We start from the raw sequence: 18,316 nt of genomic DNA, 5'->3' as shown, positions 1-18,316 counted from the left end.
GCATCAAGCCACACATGTGACCCCCAGGCTCACCGAGAAAGGACACGCAGACTTTGCAGAAGGTGTGGAACTGGAACTTGCTGGCCGCCTCCAGCAGCGTCTTGGCGTTGGCCGAGTCGATGACCAGGGAGCCCGTGTAGACAAACTCCAGCAGCAGCTCCAGGACGTCTGCCTGCAGGTTCGACAGCACCAGCTCCAGTTTCTCCCGGCAGCCCTGGCCGCCGTCCCGCGTGGACCTAGGCACAGAGACCAGGGTGTCCTCCCCTGCCGGCTCCCGCGGCCACGGCGCCGCCTGCTCACAGGGTCGGCTCTCCCTGCACACCTCGGACACGCCCTGGGCTTTAGGACTCAAAGGACATGGCAATGGACACGCCTGAACCTAACGACCTCACACGGGATCTGAAAGAGAAGAGTCCGACCCGAGACGCCCCAGAGAACAGAAAACCCTGCTTATCACTACTCGGCATGTCCATGCAAAAAAAGGATGCAAATCAAAAAGCATGAGCTGTGGATGGAGACAGCACCAGGACTGGCCTCAAAGGGAAACAATACGGCTCCGCCCCGCGGCAGCCGGGAGTGTCTCCAGGGCACCCGGGGGGCCCCCAGTCGGTGGCGATCAGAGCCAATCCGGGGACTTGGTTTGATGGCTCCCGAGCCTGGGGCCCCCAAGCTGTCCTGGAGGCCCCACTCCAGCCCCACCTCTTTCCCCAAACATATTGTTTCCTTTTGGGCATGGAAAGGAAGCCCTTCATGACATTAGCTTTGAAACCGAAGACGAGACAAGTAGATGGACAGATGGTTAGAGCCGGGGAGGAGGGACAGGGGAGGACAACCAAGGACTTCCGCCACAGACAGCCAGCAGCCATGACCCGGGGCGGGGCCCTCCTGCCACATGGAACACGGGGTCAGAGGTCAGAGTGGCCTGCGTGTAGCGTGTGCATCGGGCTTGTGAACTGGGGGGAGCGGGCGAGGGACACAAATATATAAATGTGTTTATATCTGGTGTCTACAGAAATACAAAACCATGGCAAGAGCTTCTAAGGCCCGGGCAGCCGCTCCCTACAGCTGGACCTGGAAGGAAACAGAGAAGACGAAGCAGAGGTAACACCGACATGGGGGTGACGCCAGGAGAAGAAACGCCTGGAATGCTGGGAGTCTCAGGAGCCGTGGGCTGGGCGCCCCATTTCCTGCCCGGGGCTGGGTGCGGCCCCGGTGGGGAGATGGCCTCTGGGCCCTGACCCCTCACTTCCGAAGAGGCCGGGGGCTCCGAGAGTCTCGTGACGGTCCCTCGGGTGCACCTGTGGCTGGCAGTGGGGGTGCAGAGGGGAGGCAGGGTCCTGGGGGACCAGGCACTGGGCGGGGGTCTTGGGGGCCTGGTTGCCCAGCCCTGCCATGCACCAGCTGGCAGCCGTGGACTCGCGCGCCCTCAGCCTCCTCTTCTGTAAAACAAGAGGATTGAACTGGACGGCATCTCAAGTCCCCGTGGACATTTTAGGTGAAGGAGGCTGGAAAATACCCATCCCCTGAGACGCCTTCCGACATGACTGACACTGAGAGCCCCCACAGAGCAACAGTGTCCCGGGGTAAGCCCTGGTCTCTGGGATGCACACACTGCTGGGGAGAGAACAGGTGGTGGCAGGTCCCGTGCTGCCCTCCCGGTGACCAGGGGACCGGGGGGCAGCCAGGAATCTGAGGGAAAGGCACCGCGAAACGCCAAGTCAGAGCAGGGGTCCCCAGATGCTGCACGCCCATCCGGGACATGTAACGCCATCGAGCCACTCGACAGCCCACAGCCTTCTGCTGTTGGGCGGCACTTCCATCTGTGGGGCCTCACCAAGTGTACAAGCAGATCATCTGGGATCTACTTGGCATCACAGAAATGAGCAGCCCGGGCTTCTGAGGCCATCTGGTCAACCCTTCCCCCCGGCCCTCCCGCTCCAAGGCTTCCTTGTTTGATGGCCGCCTGGGCCCCTGCTCTAGCACGTGCCGCCCGGCCTTTCCGGCACATGCCCCTCGTGCTCTGTGGAGGACACGCTGGGCCTGGTCTGGGCAAGACTGATGGGCCCGAGGTCGGCTGCTCACCTTCTCCCATGGCCCAGCCACTGCTGCCTCCAACTGTGACCCACGAGTCCTCAGGGGGGCACAAACCGAGCGGAGAGCTGAGCTGGGACGTCAGGACTCACATGCCAAAAAACACATGCACCGTGGCTGCCCCCGGGAGCCGGGGGATCACCCAGTGGGGAGGGCTGTGGGCAGCCGGAGCCCGTGGCACTGGTGGCCCGAGTGACAGGACCAAATGGCTGCCCTGCGGGTTGATGCCCCTCTTGCCCAGAGTCTGAGCCCGGGAGGGGGGTCCAGGGGACACGCTGGTGCCTGTGCGACTGACAAGCACTGGGTTCCATGGGGACCCACATGGGACGCAGGGCATCCAGCCCCCCTGTGATAGAGGCTGCGGCACTGCTGCTTTCCAGGCTCCTTGGGGGTCCCCTGTGGAGAGGAGAGGGATCTGCTGAGAGTGGCTGGAGGCCCCAGGGCTGGTTGCCAGACACTGAGCAGGAGCCCTGTGCTCTCAGCCACAGAGGAGTAACGGGTCTGGGGAGCTCTGTCCAGAGGCTGAGTTCAAGACTGGAAGAGGGAGCGCAGGGCCCCAGAGGGCGGTGCACACAGACACTTATCAGAGAGCTGCGGGGGGCTGAAGGAGGCCGGCGGGACTCCACCCCTGACGGTGGTGGGACTGTCTGGGGGCTGGGCCTCCGTGCTCCCTGGAATCCCCTCTCTGAACAGGAACCCACTGAGAAGCATCTGCCTCGAGGCCGCTGGGGAGCGGCACCCGCCATAGACAACGGCTCCACCCCTGTCAGGAGCCTCCAGCAGAGGTTTGGGGGGCTGCTGGGTCAGCAGCGTCAGGAAGCAGCCTTGGAGGGAGGGGGCACAGGGCCGGGCCGGGCCACGCAGCCTTGTCACGTGGGGGTCTGTGACGCTGACACATAGGAGTGGGGGGCAGCCGGTGCCCAAGGTTCTGCCAGATGACCAGAACTTCCTGGAGCCTCCAGGCCCCCGTGTTTGGGAGTTGGCTTGTCTGGGATGAGGACGGCCTCTGCACTCCCTCGTCTCCCCCGCCGCTGCCTCCATGATCAGATCTTCTCATTTTGCAGTTGGCACGGGGCACTGCCTGGAGCCCTGGAGTGACGGAGGGAACGGTGGGGCCGTGGCGGGTGGGGGGCAGCCTTCCAACGTGGATCCACCCTGCCCCACGCACAGGCCATAGGCTCTGGCCACCCACCCTTCGTGGCCTGGCGACGGGTCTCTCGCAGGCCATTCTACCAGCAGCCGGGATGGTGGACCACCCCCCCGACTCTGGTTGTCCAGTCTTCTAGCCACGATCTTTCTAATCTAGACAAAGGCGCAGACGCTGCAGCCGGCCTCACAGGGAAGGAGAGGAGAGGTGTACGGATGGCTTGGTAACTGAAGTACAGTGTGTGGCGCACCCCTACGTCCAGGATCGGGCCTGCCACCCCTGACGGTAGCTGCCTCAGCTTCCCACATTGTGGCTGGAGAGGGTGAGAGAAACCCACAGATTACCAATGGGGCTTTGTGGGACTAACTTGGAAAAATCAGCTACTTTGTTCCACCCATTTTCCTCAATTTGGAAACAACGTAATTCAAATATGCCAGGGGCTCCAACAGGCTCCTCCAGGTGAGGGAAGGCCGGGCCCAGGGCTCTGTCTGTCTGTCCTCTGTCTCGCGTCCTCTCCTCCGTGGCTGGGCATTTCCTCTCACGTGGATGGGGGAGCGTGCATGGCGGTGCTGGCAGGGAGGGCGGTGCCCCTGCTGTCACTACGGAGCCCAGCACTGCAGCCGAGGGCCCCCGGGGCCACCCTTCCTCAGAGGTCCTCGGGCACCTCCGCCGTGGTCAGTAGAGGAGCCGCGGGGCAGGCATGGGGCCTGGGCAAACACTCCTCTCTGCTCCTGGAAGCTCGGCCCACTTTCCTCTCCCCGCTGAAGCTCTGTGCAGTCCTGCTGGGTTTCTCCTCCAAGCCTGGGTGAGGGTGAGGGCTGGGTGTTGCACAGCACCCTTCAATTGCCAGGGTCCCCACTCCCTTCATCGCAGGGGCTCCAGGGGTCACAGAGGGACGGGGTGGGCCAGGCTCTGCCCTGAGCTCTTGATGACATCGCACGTTCTTCTCCAAGGCTCCCGCCTAGCCACAGCCCTCTCCCGGGGGTCACTGAGGGCCCATGGCCCTGTCTTCCTTGGGCAGGTCCTGTGGCCAATTTATGAGCATTTCCAACAGACACATGAACTCTGCGTAACCCTTTTCTTTGCAAATGTGTCCACACTGCCAGCCCTGGGAGTTCATTTTCCTTCCTCACAGACCTTGCGTGCACGTTAAAACCACCTTTTTGTTCTTCTCCGGGTTAGCAAGTTGTGGGTAAGAGCGTGAGCTTTGGAGTCAGGCTTTGGCTGGATATTTAACTTCCCTGGGCCTCAATATCTTCATCTGTGAAATGGGGACAATGATAGCTCCTGCTTCTTGGGGTCAGTGGGAGGATTTCCAGGATGACATCAGGCATCTCCAGAAGTTTCCTCATGGCTGGTTTTTGGCCTTATCAGAGGGAGAAGACAGGGGTTTGGAATCCAGTAAGGGAAGGAAACTGCAGTCTCCCCAAAGGCTGGACCATCTCTGAAGAAAGAGTGTGTGAGCACAGCGGGGTCAGCCTGATGCCTGGTTGGGAGAATGGGGCCCCAGGCAGTGCCGTGCCCTCACCCCTGTGTATGGCCCTGGGGTGGGCGGGCAGTCAGGCTGGAGGGGAGTCAGGAGAGGAGGGTCGTAGACCCAGCTCGGCTGTGCGCGGTCTGACTGTTGTTTCCGTATAAGACACCAAAACCTGACTATGACACCCCAGGCTCAAGCCTGAACCCCTGTGATCTGGCACCTGCTTCCATCTCTGGCCTCGTTCCCTCCATTTTCACCCTCATGCCTGTCTTTGCGGCAGTGCCAAGTTAGGGGCTCAGCCTCATGTGCCTTACCCCTCCGGAAGCATGCTCCTCCATTGCACAGGCTTTTCGCAATGCAGCCCGCACTCATCTCCTGGCAGATTCTGATTCTTCGTTCAAACACTGTGTCAGCTGCCACCTCTTCCAAGAAGTGCCCTTGGGAAGCCCCTCGCCACAGAGGGAGGCTGTTGGTCTGTGAGCCTCCAAAGCTCCACTCTGGTGCTTTGTGGGAGATACGGCACCCCTGCTTGCTTGCTGAGTGAGCTGTGAGGGAATGACTCGGCTTCCCACCTTTCCCTTGGGGCTCTGGGTGGGGTGGTGGGATCCTGGCCGGGCTCAGGGTGCTGGGACCATGTCCTCGCCAGGGTGGGGATGGTGGGCCTGTCCCCTGCCCCAGGCTGGAGGTGGGAAAGAGTTGCCTTGCTGGGACAATGGAGGGTGTGTCACCTGTTTCTGGTTGTGCACGCTGGGGGCAGGTCTGTCCCAGGTCTGGGCTGGCCCTGGGGACCCGGAGCCTGTCAGCCCCCTTTCCCCACTTCTCCTACAGCAGCGCGGCCGCCTGGAAGAGAAGCACCTCCGCAGGGTTTGGAGGGCAGGGCCGCCTCTGTCATGCGGGGCCATGTGGCCGCCATGCACGGGTCTCCAGCGTCACAGGCACAAAGGAGACGGAAACGACGGGGAACAGTGTCGCTGATCAGTGAGCTCGTGACGTTCTCCGTCACCTTTCACGGATCTTTCTCGGGGGTCCCTGCTTTCCTCCCCCACAGGGGTTTGCAGTTAGCAGCATAACCGGTGATGCACGCCCCTCCTTGGGACAAGGGAAGTAACACTCGAAACGGCTGCAGGTTGCCCTGATGGCCGGTCTCCCACCACCTGGTGCCTCTGGGCCCGGCCGCAGCCTCCCGGGTCCTGGCTCCGCTCCCACCTCTCTGGGCTCAGATCCGCCCACTCGGTGCCTCCCGGGCAGCTCTTCTCGGGCGTCCTTCAGGCTGTAACACTCGCCATGTCAAACGCCAAACTCGTCATCTCCCCCAGCTCTCGTCCCCGTCCTGGCTGTCCTCGTGCTGGCCTGGGGCCTCCTTCCTCCCGGGGTCTCCGGCGCTCCTGGCCCGCGACCCGTCACAGGCTGCACGTCCAGGTGCTTGGCCTCGGGAAGCGTCTCCAGGGCTGGCCCAGCCCATTCCGGGAGGGGACCTGGGCATCACTTGGACCCACCACCAGTTTTATGGAAAACCTGAGGCCCGAGAGAGAACGTGACTTGCCCGAGGCCAGAGGAGAGTGGCGGTGCCAGGTGTGGCGGCCAGGTCTCCCAGCTCCCATGGGGGCACTCGCTCTGCTCAGCCCCGGCACCCATCCTTTCCACTTAGGGTTACGGAGGCCGCCCCGCTGTCCTCCCACCTGCCGGCGGGCCCTCTCTCCTGTTCCCGACAGCCCCACATCCTCAGATCACGCCTCTTACCCCGCACTGCTCACCTGTCCCCGTCCCTGCCCCCCTTGCCTGGAACACTCTGCCTCCTTCGCAACCTGCCCCAGAATCCTTCACTGTCCTCTCCGGCCAACTCTGTAGGGTCCCTTGGGTGCCCACCTGGTGTTGTCCTGTTCACTGTTGCGGGGAGGAGTTTGGCTGAGTGTGAGGCCCCTGAAGCCAGGACAAAGAACCCCTGAGCCCCTCTGCCCTTCATCTTTCTTGCCTGGGGCTGGGCCATCACTCAGGACTGACCTGCCCCTCCTATCTGCCCCCTGTGGAGCCATCCAGCTAATCTGGAGCAGGGACCCAGGTCCTGGAAGCCACATTTGCAACCTGGCAGCCCGGGGGCTGCTCAGTGCTGGTTCCAGAACGTGCCAAGAGCAGCTGCACAAAGGCCTTCCTGATCCAAAGAAGCCACTGAACTTGCCCCTGCACCCCCAGACCTCACGCTCCTGCCCCTGTGCTCGGACGGCGAAGAACCTAGCACCAGGGGTGGACAGGGGTCGCCGTGATTTGGGAAGTTACGAAGAGCCTGCCCCTTCCTGCACCCCCAAGGCCAGCCTGGCTGGTGGGGCCTCACGCCAAGCAGCTCAGCTTTACGTGAAAGGACACAACGGATTGGGAAGGAGATGCCAGCCAGCGTGCCATCCTGAAACAAAACACAGTCACTCTGGGGTTAGTTGGCAAGTTCAAACGCAGCAGCGGGGAGCGAGCCGGGGTCCTGGGCCCCCACTCTGAGCACAGTCCCGGCGCTGCCGCTGCATCCGCCCCGGAGAGGCTGCAAGGCAAAACGAGCAGAGGCATTAACCTGCTGAGGGGGGAGAGAAAAGGGGGTGCTCCCTGGGCCGGCCCCGCAGCCGCTCTCCCTCACTAAGGAGCTAGAAGGTGGCCCCTGACTTCCTTGCAAGGGTATGCAGCAGACAAATTAAAAAATTAATGTATGGAGAAGAAAACAACAAAAAAAAGAAAGATGCTCATGCATCGTTTAGACTCATTCAGGTAGAAATAGCCGGGACGGGGGGCACGGGTGGGGGCGGGCAGATGAGGCCGCGAGGCCGGGTTTAGGACACGCCTGGTCTGGCTCTGGCAGTGCTGCTCCAGGCTCAGTGTACAAGGAGCAAGACATGCGGCAAGAATGAGACTTGGGCTACAAGTCTCTTCAACTGAACTCAGATGGGGAAAGCGGTCCGCTGGGAACCTTGTGCTCCTCTGTGGGGGACAGTCTGGTCACTCTGCTTCACGGCCACTAAGTTCACCCTCAACAGCAGCACGGGTGGGGCTGGGAACCCCATGCTGGCCCAGTGGGGACAGTGTGCAGTGGTCCCTTAAAATGGAGTCTACTGTCTTCCTAATCCCAGGGAAGGCTTGTGGGCCACTGAGAACATGGGATCCTGAAGGTGGGGGTCGGGGTGTGGTCTACTGCTGGCAGAGGCCCCTGGTGACCAGAAAAGCCATGTGGGGAGGGCTGGGGGCAGTGGCTGCTCTGAGGCTGTGTGTGAGAGGAGATCGAGGAGGAGCAGGAGAAGGTGAGATGGCTACTGGCTCTGTGACAGGGAGTCACGCTTCAGGAACCTGCAAGAGAGGGGAGGAGAAAAGCGACACAAAAGCGTCCTACAAAGGAACAGACCCGACCACAGCTGGAAGGAAGGCAAACCTTTGAATCAGGTCCTTGAAATACAAGCTGCAGGAAGCTAGAACATTTTGGTGGACTTCAAACTCTCTGCCTTCAACAACAATTTTCAGGTCTGTAAATGCTTTCACTCTGCGCTGCTGGTTCAATTCCTTCAACATTTCTGCAGAACAGAGAAGACAGACAGGGCCAGGTTCCCATTAAGAGTTTTTAAAAATTATTATTTTAATTTCTTTTCTCAAGAAGTAGAGAGATAGGAAATACTTGGTACTGCCTCTTGGCAAGACTGGTTCAACACTGACAGTCAAAAGAAGTCACAAACATAAGGCGTAAACAAGCAGGAGCTGGGAGGGGCTACGTAACCAAAAGAGTAACAACTTTAAAAAGCAAAAAACAAGTGCAAAAAAAAAAAAAATCGAACCCAGAAATTGAAAGTTTGGGGAGTGGGGGGGGGCGAGATTCCCATACTGACAATTGGAAACATAGAGAATACGTTATCACAGACAATTAAAAACCGTTGTATAACTACGGAACAAGCTCTCCCAATGCCAATGGGTGCTGATGTGTTGGATACCAAGTAAAGCGTGGCACTGTGATGCAAGATGGGCTGGATGTGATTCAAAGGAGTCAAACCACAAAACCTGCAAAAACAGCGTCCCTCATGTTAGACACTCAGAGCCAGGGCTGGGGCGAGCTTCTGGGGAGGGAGGCCAGGGGTGCGCCAGCCGGGAGAAGGGAGGGGGCTGGTGGGTGCCTGGCAGGCGCCTGCTTCCATTGCACACTGACGGGATTGTCGGGGAAGCAAGAAGGGGCCGGGGACAATCGGAACCCCCATCCCCCCTTGCCCGGGTTATCCTCTCGGGACTTCCACCCTCCCCAGGGCTCAGTTCTGGGAACCTGGCTTGCAGCCCCAGCAGGACCCAGGAAGCAGCCTCCGGGTCCTTCCTCCGCTGGGGTGCACCTACCTTTGCCTGGCATCTCCTGGGGCTGGCACAGAGAGTGCCCCAGGCCTGTGGGTTCCAGACCTGGGGATGCCGGAAGCTTCTCCCAGACCCACCCCGAGGCTCAGGGGGGGAAGGGGGAGAGAGCCTGCCAGCGCCCCGTTTGGTTTGTACATACTCTTTCATTTGCAAGAGTTAGGGCCTCCAGCCTCATCCCGAGAGCTACAAATCAGAGTGAAGCCCGGACAGAGCCTGCTCTGAGCATCCCTAGTGGCCTGGATTCTTGGGTCAGAACGACAGACTGTCATTAGGCAGGGCCATTTCCTACGGCAGATGAGTGGGACAGGGTGGTCTGCAGAACCGAGACCCCCACCATCACCCCAAGCCCTCCAGGTCTCTGCCACACCACAGCTGGTGTTCCAGAATCACCCTCCAGCATGCCCTGCCCTGCCCGACTAGTCTTCCCCGTCCGTGGCTGCCCAGGGGCCAGCACGGCTGCCAGCCAGGGGCAGGGTTAGATCTGGCTTCAGAGGGTCACGAATCACGCTGGTGGCACGAGAGGCTGGGTGGGGAGGGAGGCAGGAGGCTGGGTGGGCGGGGGTCACGGGGAAGGCATGGCAGCTGCAGCCCAGCCCCGAGCCTGAAACCAAATCCCTCCCTCCTGTGGGCACATGACCTTGGAAAGGTGATCAACACCTTGAGAGCCTTGTTGAAGGCCAAGCAAGACAGTCCGCGGAGGCCCTTAGTCGAGGGCCTGGCACCCAGCAAGTGCTCACTCGGGGCTTGATTTGGTTACTGCTGATGGGGAGGCTCTTTCCACCCTCAAGGGAGAAGCAACGAAGGCCGAGCGGGTGGACAGAGGAAGGAGATTGGGGTGTGGGGGCCAAGGCCCTCAGCTCTGGGCGGAACGTGGAGGGGAGCGGAGAGGTGAGGATGACGTCCAGGTTTCTGGCACCTTCCAGGGGCACCTGCGGAGCTGCTAGGAGGCAGCTGAGAGGGCCCAGTGGAGACAAGGCAGTGGGATGTGCAGCCTGAGCATGCGGCCTGGGCACCAGCAAGACACCTGGGGGCCTGGGGGCAGCGGAGGGTAAGGCCAACCGGCTACACATGCTCAATCAGCTCCAAGAGGAGCCACAGACTGACTATTTCCAGACGTGAACCCAGCAGCTCATGCCACTCTCTCAAGGGAAACAGGCCAGGGGAGTGTTCTGGGCTGGGGGTCTGACATCCAGGGTCCTGCTTCCGGGTCTGGCTTTGCTACGAATCGGCTGTGTGACCCCGGGCATACACCCCTGGCGTTCTGGGGCTCAGTTCCCTCATGCACGGAGGGTGGGGCATCTGCTCGGCTGTCCCCGGGTTGTCATGTGGCAGTGAGTGACAGCAGTGACCCCACATGCCCCCCTCAAGGGCCAGCAGACAAAACATGCCCCCCTCAAGGGCCAGCAGACAAAACACGGGCTCCTTCTGAATGTTCTGTGCATTCTGATTGCTCTTGCAGAGCTTTCCTTTAAAACTAGGCCCTGAACGTGGAATATGACTCCCGGGGAGGAATGGAGACCTGGCATCATGGGACGGAGAACATCTTCTTGACCAAAAGGGGGATGTGAAAGGAAATGAAATAAGCTTCAGTGGCAGAGAGAATCCAAAAGGAGCCGAGAGGTCACTCTGGTGGGCACTCTTACGCACACTTTAGACAACCCTTTTTAGGTTCTAAAGAATTGGGGTAGCTGGTGGTGGATACCTGAAACTATCAAACTACAACCCAGAACCCATGAATCTCGAAGACAGTTGTATAAAAATGTAGCTTATGAGGGGTGACAAGGGGATTGGGAAAGCCATAAGGACCACACTCCTTTGTCTAGTTTATGGATGGATGAGTAGAAAAATAGGGGAAGGAAACAAACAGACAAAGGTACCCAGTGTTCTTTTTTACTTCAATTGCTCTTTTTCACTCTAATTATTATTCTTGTTATTCTTATGTGTGTGCTAATGAAGGTGTCAGGGATTGATTTGGGTGATGAATGTACAACTATGTAATGGTACTGTGAACAATCGAAAGTACGATTTGTTTTGTATGACTGCGTGGTATATGAATATATCTCAGTAAAATGAAGATTAAAAAAAAAAAAAAAAAAAAAAAAAGACATAATGCTGAGCAAAATAAGCCAGGCACAAAAAGAGACATATTGTATGTTACCACTAATGTGAATTCTGTGAAAAATGTACAATGTTTTATACTGTAGAATGTAGGGGACCTAGAGATACCAATTAGTGGAGGGGGAATGATAATCTAATAAGAACAGATAAACTATGGAGGGTAATCTCAATGTTATGGGAATGCTCAGGAATGATTATGGTTTGTAAACTTTCTTGGATATAGTAAGATCATGTTGGAAGCAATAGAGTTATTTTAGGTTTTTTTTTCTCTTATTCCTTTGTTTTCTTAGGGGTTGTTAATTTTCTTGGGGTATGGTAGGAACATGTTGGAAGCAATGTAGTTATTTTAGATTATTTGTTTTTCTTACTCCGCTGTTTGGACATGGTTTATTAATTTTCTTGGGGTATGGTAGGAACATATTGGAAGCAAAGTAATTATTTTAGGTTATTTGTTTTCCTTAATCCATTGCTTTGTTTGAAATGTTGTGGGGTTTTTTTGGTTGTTGTTTGCCTGTTTGTTTTTAATTTTTTGATAAACAAAGTTAAAAAATTGAAAAAAAATCAGTAGAAAAATGGGAGTAAAAACTAAATGACAAATAGGGTGGGATGGGGGGATGGTTTGGGTATTCTCTTTTCACTTTTATTTTTTATTCTTATTCTGATTCTTTCTGATGTAAGGAAAATGTTCAGAAATAGATTGTGGTGATGAACGCATAACTATATGATCATACTGTGAACAGTTGATTGTATACCATGGTTTGTGAATATATTTCAATAAAACTGAATTAATAAAAAAAAAAAATAAAACTAGGCCCTGGCCATGTCGACACCCATGGCCTCAGCCTTGGCAGTGACGCCGGCCCCTCACCTCCCCAGGCAGGCCTGGAAGTGCTTGGGGACCCGGATGGCCCGATCGCACACGGAGGCACTTTCAGCTCCTTGTGACTCTCTCTGTGGGAATCTGGATTTACCAGTCAAGGAGGATGACTCACTTCCACAAGAATTTTTCAATTTATGAAAGTGCTCTCCGGGGGTCCCTTCTCCCAGCAAAGCCTACATGCATTCAGAGTACTGATCGGCTGGTGTGAGCCCCTGTGGCTGGCCCAGCGCCCAGCCCGGGACAGGTGGCACTGCAGGCCGGGCACGGCAGAGGGGGCAGGGGAGGGGTTTTGGGAAGAGACACAGCCCAAAACCTGCTGGAGGGAGCCAGGGTCCTGCTGGGCCTTTGGGCACAAGCTGCCCTCCTCCCCACTGCATGTTTCAGCAAAGGACACCCCCGTAATCTCTGGGGAGCTTGCAGGACTGTGGGCTCCTGGGGAAGCCTTCCAACTAGCAGGGCCTGCCCCTGGGTGTGTGTGTATGTGTGTGCATGCATGCAGGGGTGTCTGCCAGCCCCGGGGGTGCACCCTGACCCAGGGTAGGTCTCCAGGGTGGATTCCCGGCAGCACCCTGGCACCCTGCAGAACTCTGGAGGAGGCAGAGGCTTGGCTGGGCCTGGAGAGGGAAGTCCAGCAGCCCAGGAGCAAAGCCCTTCCCGCAGGATCCCTCCGCTGCTGGCGTCTGGGAGCTGCTTTCTGGCCTCCTTGGCTCTGCATGGGATGTGCCCCCCCTTTAAAGCTTAGCTCCCACCTGGGCCCACAGGGCCCCTCGCCCTCCTCACCTGGCCCATGGACATGGCTGCCTTCTGCCCTGCCTCTGCTCCGGAGCGCCTGCCAGAAAGCAGGACTCGGCGCGAGCAGCACTGAGCTCCTCCCCGCAGACCCCCGAGCCCGTTCCTTGTGCCTCCTCCCTGAGTGCTCCCCACCCGTCCCCACCCAAAGTCCCGCCATGTTCCTCCTAAAAACGTCTCCAATCCATTCTCTTCTTGCCCAGGCCCTGATGGGGCCACCATCCCTTTTCCTGCACTGAGTTGCCGAGGTAACCTCTGAGCCTGGCTCCCTGCTTCCAGCCCCGCTCCAGGCTACTGCTGCACAGGCGCTTGCTCGCGGCAGCCCCGGCCATCAGCTGCTGCTGGAAACCTCCTTGAGGCTGAGCAGGGTGAGCAAGGCCCACTGTGCTGCCGCCTCCGCTCCCTGCTCCCTCCCCACTGCACCCAGCCCCCAGGCAGGGCAGCTCCCTCACTCCCCAGGGATGCCACGTCTCCCCCCCAGGCACCTGTGCTCCTCTCTGCACCCCCTGCCCGGAGCTCTCATCCTCCTGTCTCCATCTGGGTAATGACCATCATTCAGTGACAGCAAAGGTGTCATTTTGCCCCAGGTGTCTTTCCTTTCTGCCCCCCACATCCCCCAGCCCTCCACCCTCTGCTGTGGTGCCCCCCAGCATCCACCTCTTACTTCTAAAGCCCACTATGTGTCGTAATGATTTATTTACACATTTGCCTCCTACACTTGGGTTTTTTAATTCTCTTTTCATTTTTATCTTCAATACTTAGCAAAGGGCCCAGTGTACATGTACATCAGGTGTGGCAGATTGCAAAACTTCTTTGTAGCTCCTCCCATCAAGAGGTGGGGTCTATTTCCTCACCTTCTGGATCTTGGCTGCCCTGTGACTTGTTTTGGACCATAGCATACAGTGGGAATGACCTCATGTACTCGCTTCTGCTCTCTCTCCTAGGATACCTGCCACTGCCACCAAACGAACAAGCCTGGGCTGCTCTGTTGGAGAATGAAAAACCACAAAGAGGTTGGGACTACTTCCTGGCAAGGGAGTGAGCAGAGGCTCTCACTCCTGTGCACCCACCTTGGCAGTTAGCTGGGTAGGGGATCCTCCATAGCCATATGGTTGGGAGCTCCCATGAGGGAAACTGGGAGGCAGCATTTACTCTCCCCCATGGAAGTCTGGAGTGTGCACTGGCAAGAAGTGGGGATAAGAGAGGGCACTATATGAAAGCATCAGGAGCCTCTCCCACACCCCAGAAGCTCACGGGTGCATGGCAGATAGGGAGCTGGGCACGTTTGAACTGGAGAGTGCCCTTGAGCAGACTTCCTGCCGAACTACACAGGGCTGACATCACAGCCCCAGGGTAGGCAGTCCCCAGTGCACATGGAGAACTGGTGCACTGATTGGTTCCCCACCTGGTTTGGACTCCACCCAGCGCATTGGAGTAGTTCAAGGAAGACCTACTTGAGAGTGCCACCTGCTGGCAGGATACAGAAACTGCACCCCAGCAAGCTCTAGCTCTGCCAAATTATTTATAAATGCTCAAATAATCCAGTATTTCCCAAAATATCCTTATCAAGACAAGCAATTGCCCCAAAACCAACAGAAAGTCATAAAGCACTTGAAGAATCTAGAAGATATGGACATAACCAAACAAATTAAAAAGCCAGAAGGGACGCAAAATTTGGAGCAATTAATTAAGGAAGTACACACAAATCTCCAGAACAATTTCAACAAGATGGCTAAAGACATAAAGAATATCAAGAAGACTCTAGAAGGGCATAAAGAAGAATTAAAAAGAGTAAATAAAAAAGAGCAGATCTTATGGAAATAAAAGACACTGTGGATCAAATTAAAAATATACTAGAGTCACACAATGGAAGATTTGAAGAGGCAGAAGAAAGAATAGAGGTGAACTAGAGGACTAAACAATTGAATGTGAATGCACAAAAGAACAAATAATGAAAACAATCGAAAAATTGAAATGGATCTCAGGGAAATGACGGACAACATTAAGTGAACAAATATAAGAATTGCTGTTGTCCCAGAAGGAGATGAGAAGAGCAAAGATGAGAAGAGTGTTTGAAGACATAGTTGTGGAAAACTTCCCAAGCCTTCTAAATGACATAAGTATGCAAATCAAAGATGCTCAATGAACTCCAAATAGAATAAATCCAAATAAACCCACTCTGAGACATATACTGATCAGATTGTTAAGTGCTGAAGAGAAGGAAAAAGTTCTGAAAGCAGCAAGAGAGAAGCGATTCACCACATGCACGGGAAACAACATAAGACTAATTACTTATGAGTCAGCGGGCACCATGGGGGTGAGAAGAAAGTGGTATGACATATTAAGATTTTGAGGGAGAAAAACTGTCAGTCAAGATTTCTTTACCCAGCAAAGCTCTCCTTCAAAATTGAGGGAGAGTTTAAAATTTTCACAGAGAAACACATGCTGAGAGAATTTGTTAGCAAGAGACCTGCCCTGCAAGAAATACTAAAGGAAGCTCTACCAGCTGAGAAAAAAAGAAATGAGTAAGAGGTCTGGAGAAGGGCACAGAACTGAAAAGTATTAGTGAGGATAATTTAAAGGAAAAAAAAAGAGAGAGAGAGAAAGGGAAAAAGTAGGTCTAAAGGATAAGATGGCTGGTTCCAGGACTCCCTTCACAGTAATAACTTCGAATGTGAATGGATTAAGCTCTTCAATTAAAAGATACAGACTGGTAGAATGAATTAAAAGATATGACCCATCAATATGATGTTTACAAGAGATCATCTTAGATGCTGTGACACAAAGAGACTGAAAGTGAAAGGATGGAAAAAAATAGTCTACGCAAGCTATAACCAAAAGAAAGCAGGATAGCTATAATGAATATTGGACAAGAGAGACTTTAAATGCAAAGATGTCATAAGAGACAAAGAAAGACACTATATATTAATAAAAGGGACAATTCACCAAGAAGAAATAACAGTCATAAATGTTTATGCACCCAATCAAGGAGCTCCAAAATATATGAGACAAACATTGGCTGAAGTGAAGGGAGCAATAGACACATCTACAATAATAGTGGGACTACTCTCTTTTATAGATAGAACAACTAGACAGAGAACCAATAAGGAACTTGAGAACCTAAACAATATAAATGAATTAGACTTAATAGACATATATAGGTCATTACATCCCAAAGTACCAGGATATACATTCTTCTCTAGTACCCATGGAATGTTCTCCAGGATAGATCATATGCAGTGGCACAAAACAAGTCCTCATAAATTTAAAAAGACTGAAATTATTCAACACACATTCTCTGACCATAATGGAACACAACTAGAAATCAATAAGCACCAAAGAACCAGATCTTTCATAAATATATGGAGGTTAAACAACATACTCCTAAACAACCAGTGGGTCAAAGAAGAAATTGCAAGAGAAACAGGCAAATATATAGAGACAAATGAAAACAAGAATACAACATATCAAAACCTATGTGTGCCAGTTTGAATGTATTATGTCCCCCAGAAAAAAGCCATATTCTTTGATGCAATCTTGTGGGGCAGACATATTAGTGGGGATTAAGTTGAAAACTTTTGGATTAGGTTGTTTCCATGGAAATGTGCCCCACCCAACTGTGGGTGATAACTCTGGATAATTTCCATGGAGGTGTGGCCCTGCCCATTCAAGGTGGGTCTGAATTAGTTCACTGGAGCACTATATAAGCTCAGACAGAAGGAGCGAGCTTGCTACAGCCAAGAGGGACACTTTGGAGAATGCACAAGAGCTGAGAGAGGAACTGCAGTTTACAGAGACATTTTGGAGATGGCCTTTGAAAGCAGACTTTGGCTCCATAGAAGCTAAGAGAGGACAAATGCCCCAAGAGCAACTGAGAGTGACATTTTGGAGAGAAGCTGAAGCCTAGAGAGGAACGTCCTAGGAGAAAGCCATTTTGAAACCAGAACTCTGGAGCAGATGCCAGCCATGTGCCTTCCCAGCTAACAGAGGTTTTCCAGACACCATTGGCCATCCTCCATTGAAGGTACCTGATTGTTGATGCATTACCTTAGACATGTTATGGCTTTAAGACTGTAACTGTATAACCAAATAAATCCCCTTTTATAAAAGCCAATCCATTTATGGTGTTTTGCATTCTGGCAGCATTAGCAAACTAGAACACTATGGGATGCAGCAAAGGCAGTGCTGAAAGAGAAATTTAAAGCTCTAAAAGCATGTATCAAAAATTCAGAAAGAGCTAAAACCAAAGACCTAACTGAACAACAGAAAAGGATGGAGAAGAATCAGCAAACTAACCCTAAAGCAAGTAGAAGAAAAGAAATAACAAAGGTTAAAACAGAAATAAATGAGTTGGAGAACAGCAACAACAAGAAAAAACCAGTAGAATGAATAAATAAAACAAAAAGTTAGTTCTTTGAGAAAATCAACAACACTGACAGACCCTTAGTTAGACTGACAAATTATTCTCCAAATAAACAGAATCAGAAATGAGAGTGGGATAGTGACTACAGATCCTGAAGAAATAAAAAAAAGTCATAAGAGAATATTATAAACAACTGTATGTCAACAAGATAGACAATTTAGAGGCAACGGACAATTTCCTGAAAACATATGAACAACCCAGACTGACCCAAAAAGAAATAGAAGACCTCAACAAACCAGTCACAAGCAAAGTGATCCAATCATCAAAAATCTACTCACAAATTAAAGCCTAGGGCCAGATGGCTTCACAGGGGAATTTTACCAAACTTTCCAAAAAGAATTGACACCACTCCTACTCAAACTCCTCCAAAAAACTGAAGAAAAATGAACACTATCTAACTCATTTTATGAAGCTAATATCACTCTGATACCAAAACAAGATAAAGATACTACAAAAAAGGAAAACTATGGGCCAATCTCCTTAACGAATATAGATGCAAAAATTCTCAACAAAATACTTGCAAACTGAATCCAAAATCATGTTAAAAGAATTATATACCATGACCAAACTGGGGTTCACTCCTGGCATGCAAGGATGGTTCAACATAAGAAAAATCAATCAGTGTAATACAACACATTAACAAATTGGAAGGAAAAAATCAAATTATCATCTCGATAGATGCTGAAAAAGCATTTGACAAAATCCAGCATCCCTTTTGGATAAAAATACTCAAAAGGAAGGAACTGAAGGAAACTTCCTCAATATGATAAAGGGCATGTATGAAAACCCACAGCCAGCATCGTACTCCTCAATGCTGAGAGGCTGCAAGCCTTCCCCTAAGATTGGGAATGAGACAAGGATGCCCACTGTCACCTCCATTATTCAACATTTTGCTAGAAGTTCTAGCCAGAGCAACTCACCAAGACAAAGAAATAAAAGGTATCCAAATTGGAAAGGAAGAAGTAAAACTGTCATTATTTGCAGATGATATGATCTTATATTTGGAAAATCCTGAGAAATTGATGACAAAGC

The 18,316-nt window shown here is 53.3% G+C and overlaps 1 protein-coding gene across 3 annotated transcripts in view; it reads right to left on the bottom strand.

Moving 5' to 3' along the window:
- The window catches only part of KLHL29 (kelch like family member 29), a 319,053-nt gene that overhangs the window by 13,726 nt on the left and 287,011 nt on the right, over positions 1–18,316 (bottom strand). For all 3 annotated transcript variants that reach the window (XM_037812592.1, XM_037812594.1, XM_037812593.1), the window contains 2 exons: positions 8,119–8,257; positions 34–236 (listed from right to left, as the gene is read on the bottom strand). In XM_037812592.1, the coding sequence (XP_037668520.1) occupies positions 34–236; positions 8,119–8,257 (342 nt within the window). The remainder of the gene's footprint in view (positions 1–33; positions 237–8,118; positions 8,258–18,316) is intronic.

This window comes from Choloepus didactylus, chromosome 20 (assembly GCF_015220235.1).
Source record: "Choloepus didactylus isolate mChoDid1 chromosome 20, mChoDid1.pri, whole genome shotgun sequence".
NCBI lineage: Eukaryota > Metazoa > Chordata > Mammalia > Pilosa > Megalonychidae > Choloepus > Choloepus didactylus.
Note: the sequence above shows the minus strand (reverse complement) of the source record. Positions and strands in the feature narration are given on the sequence as shown.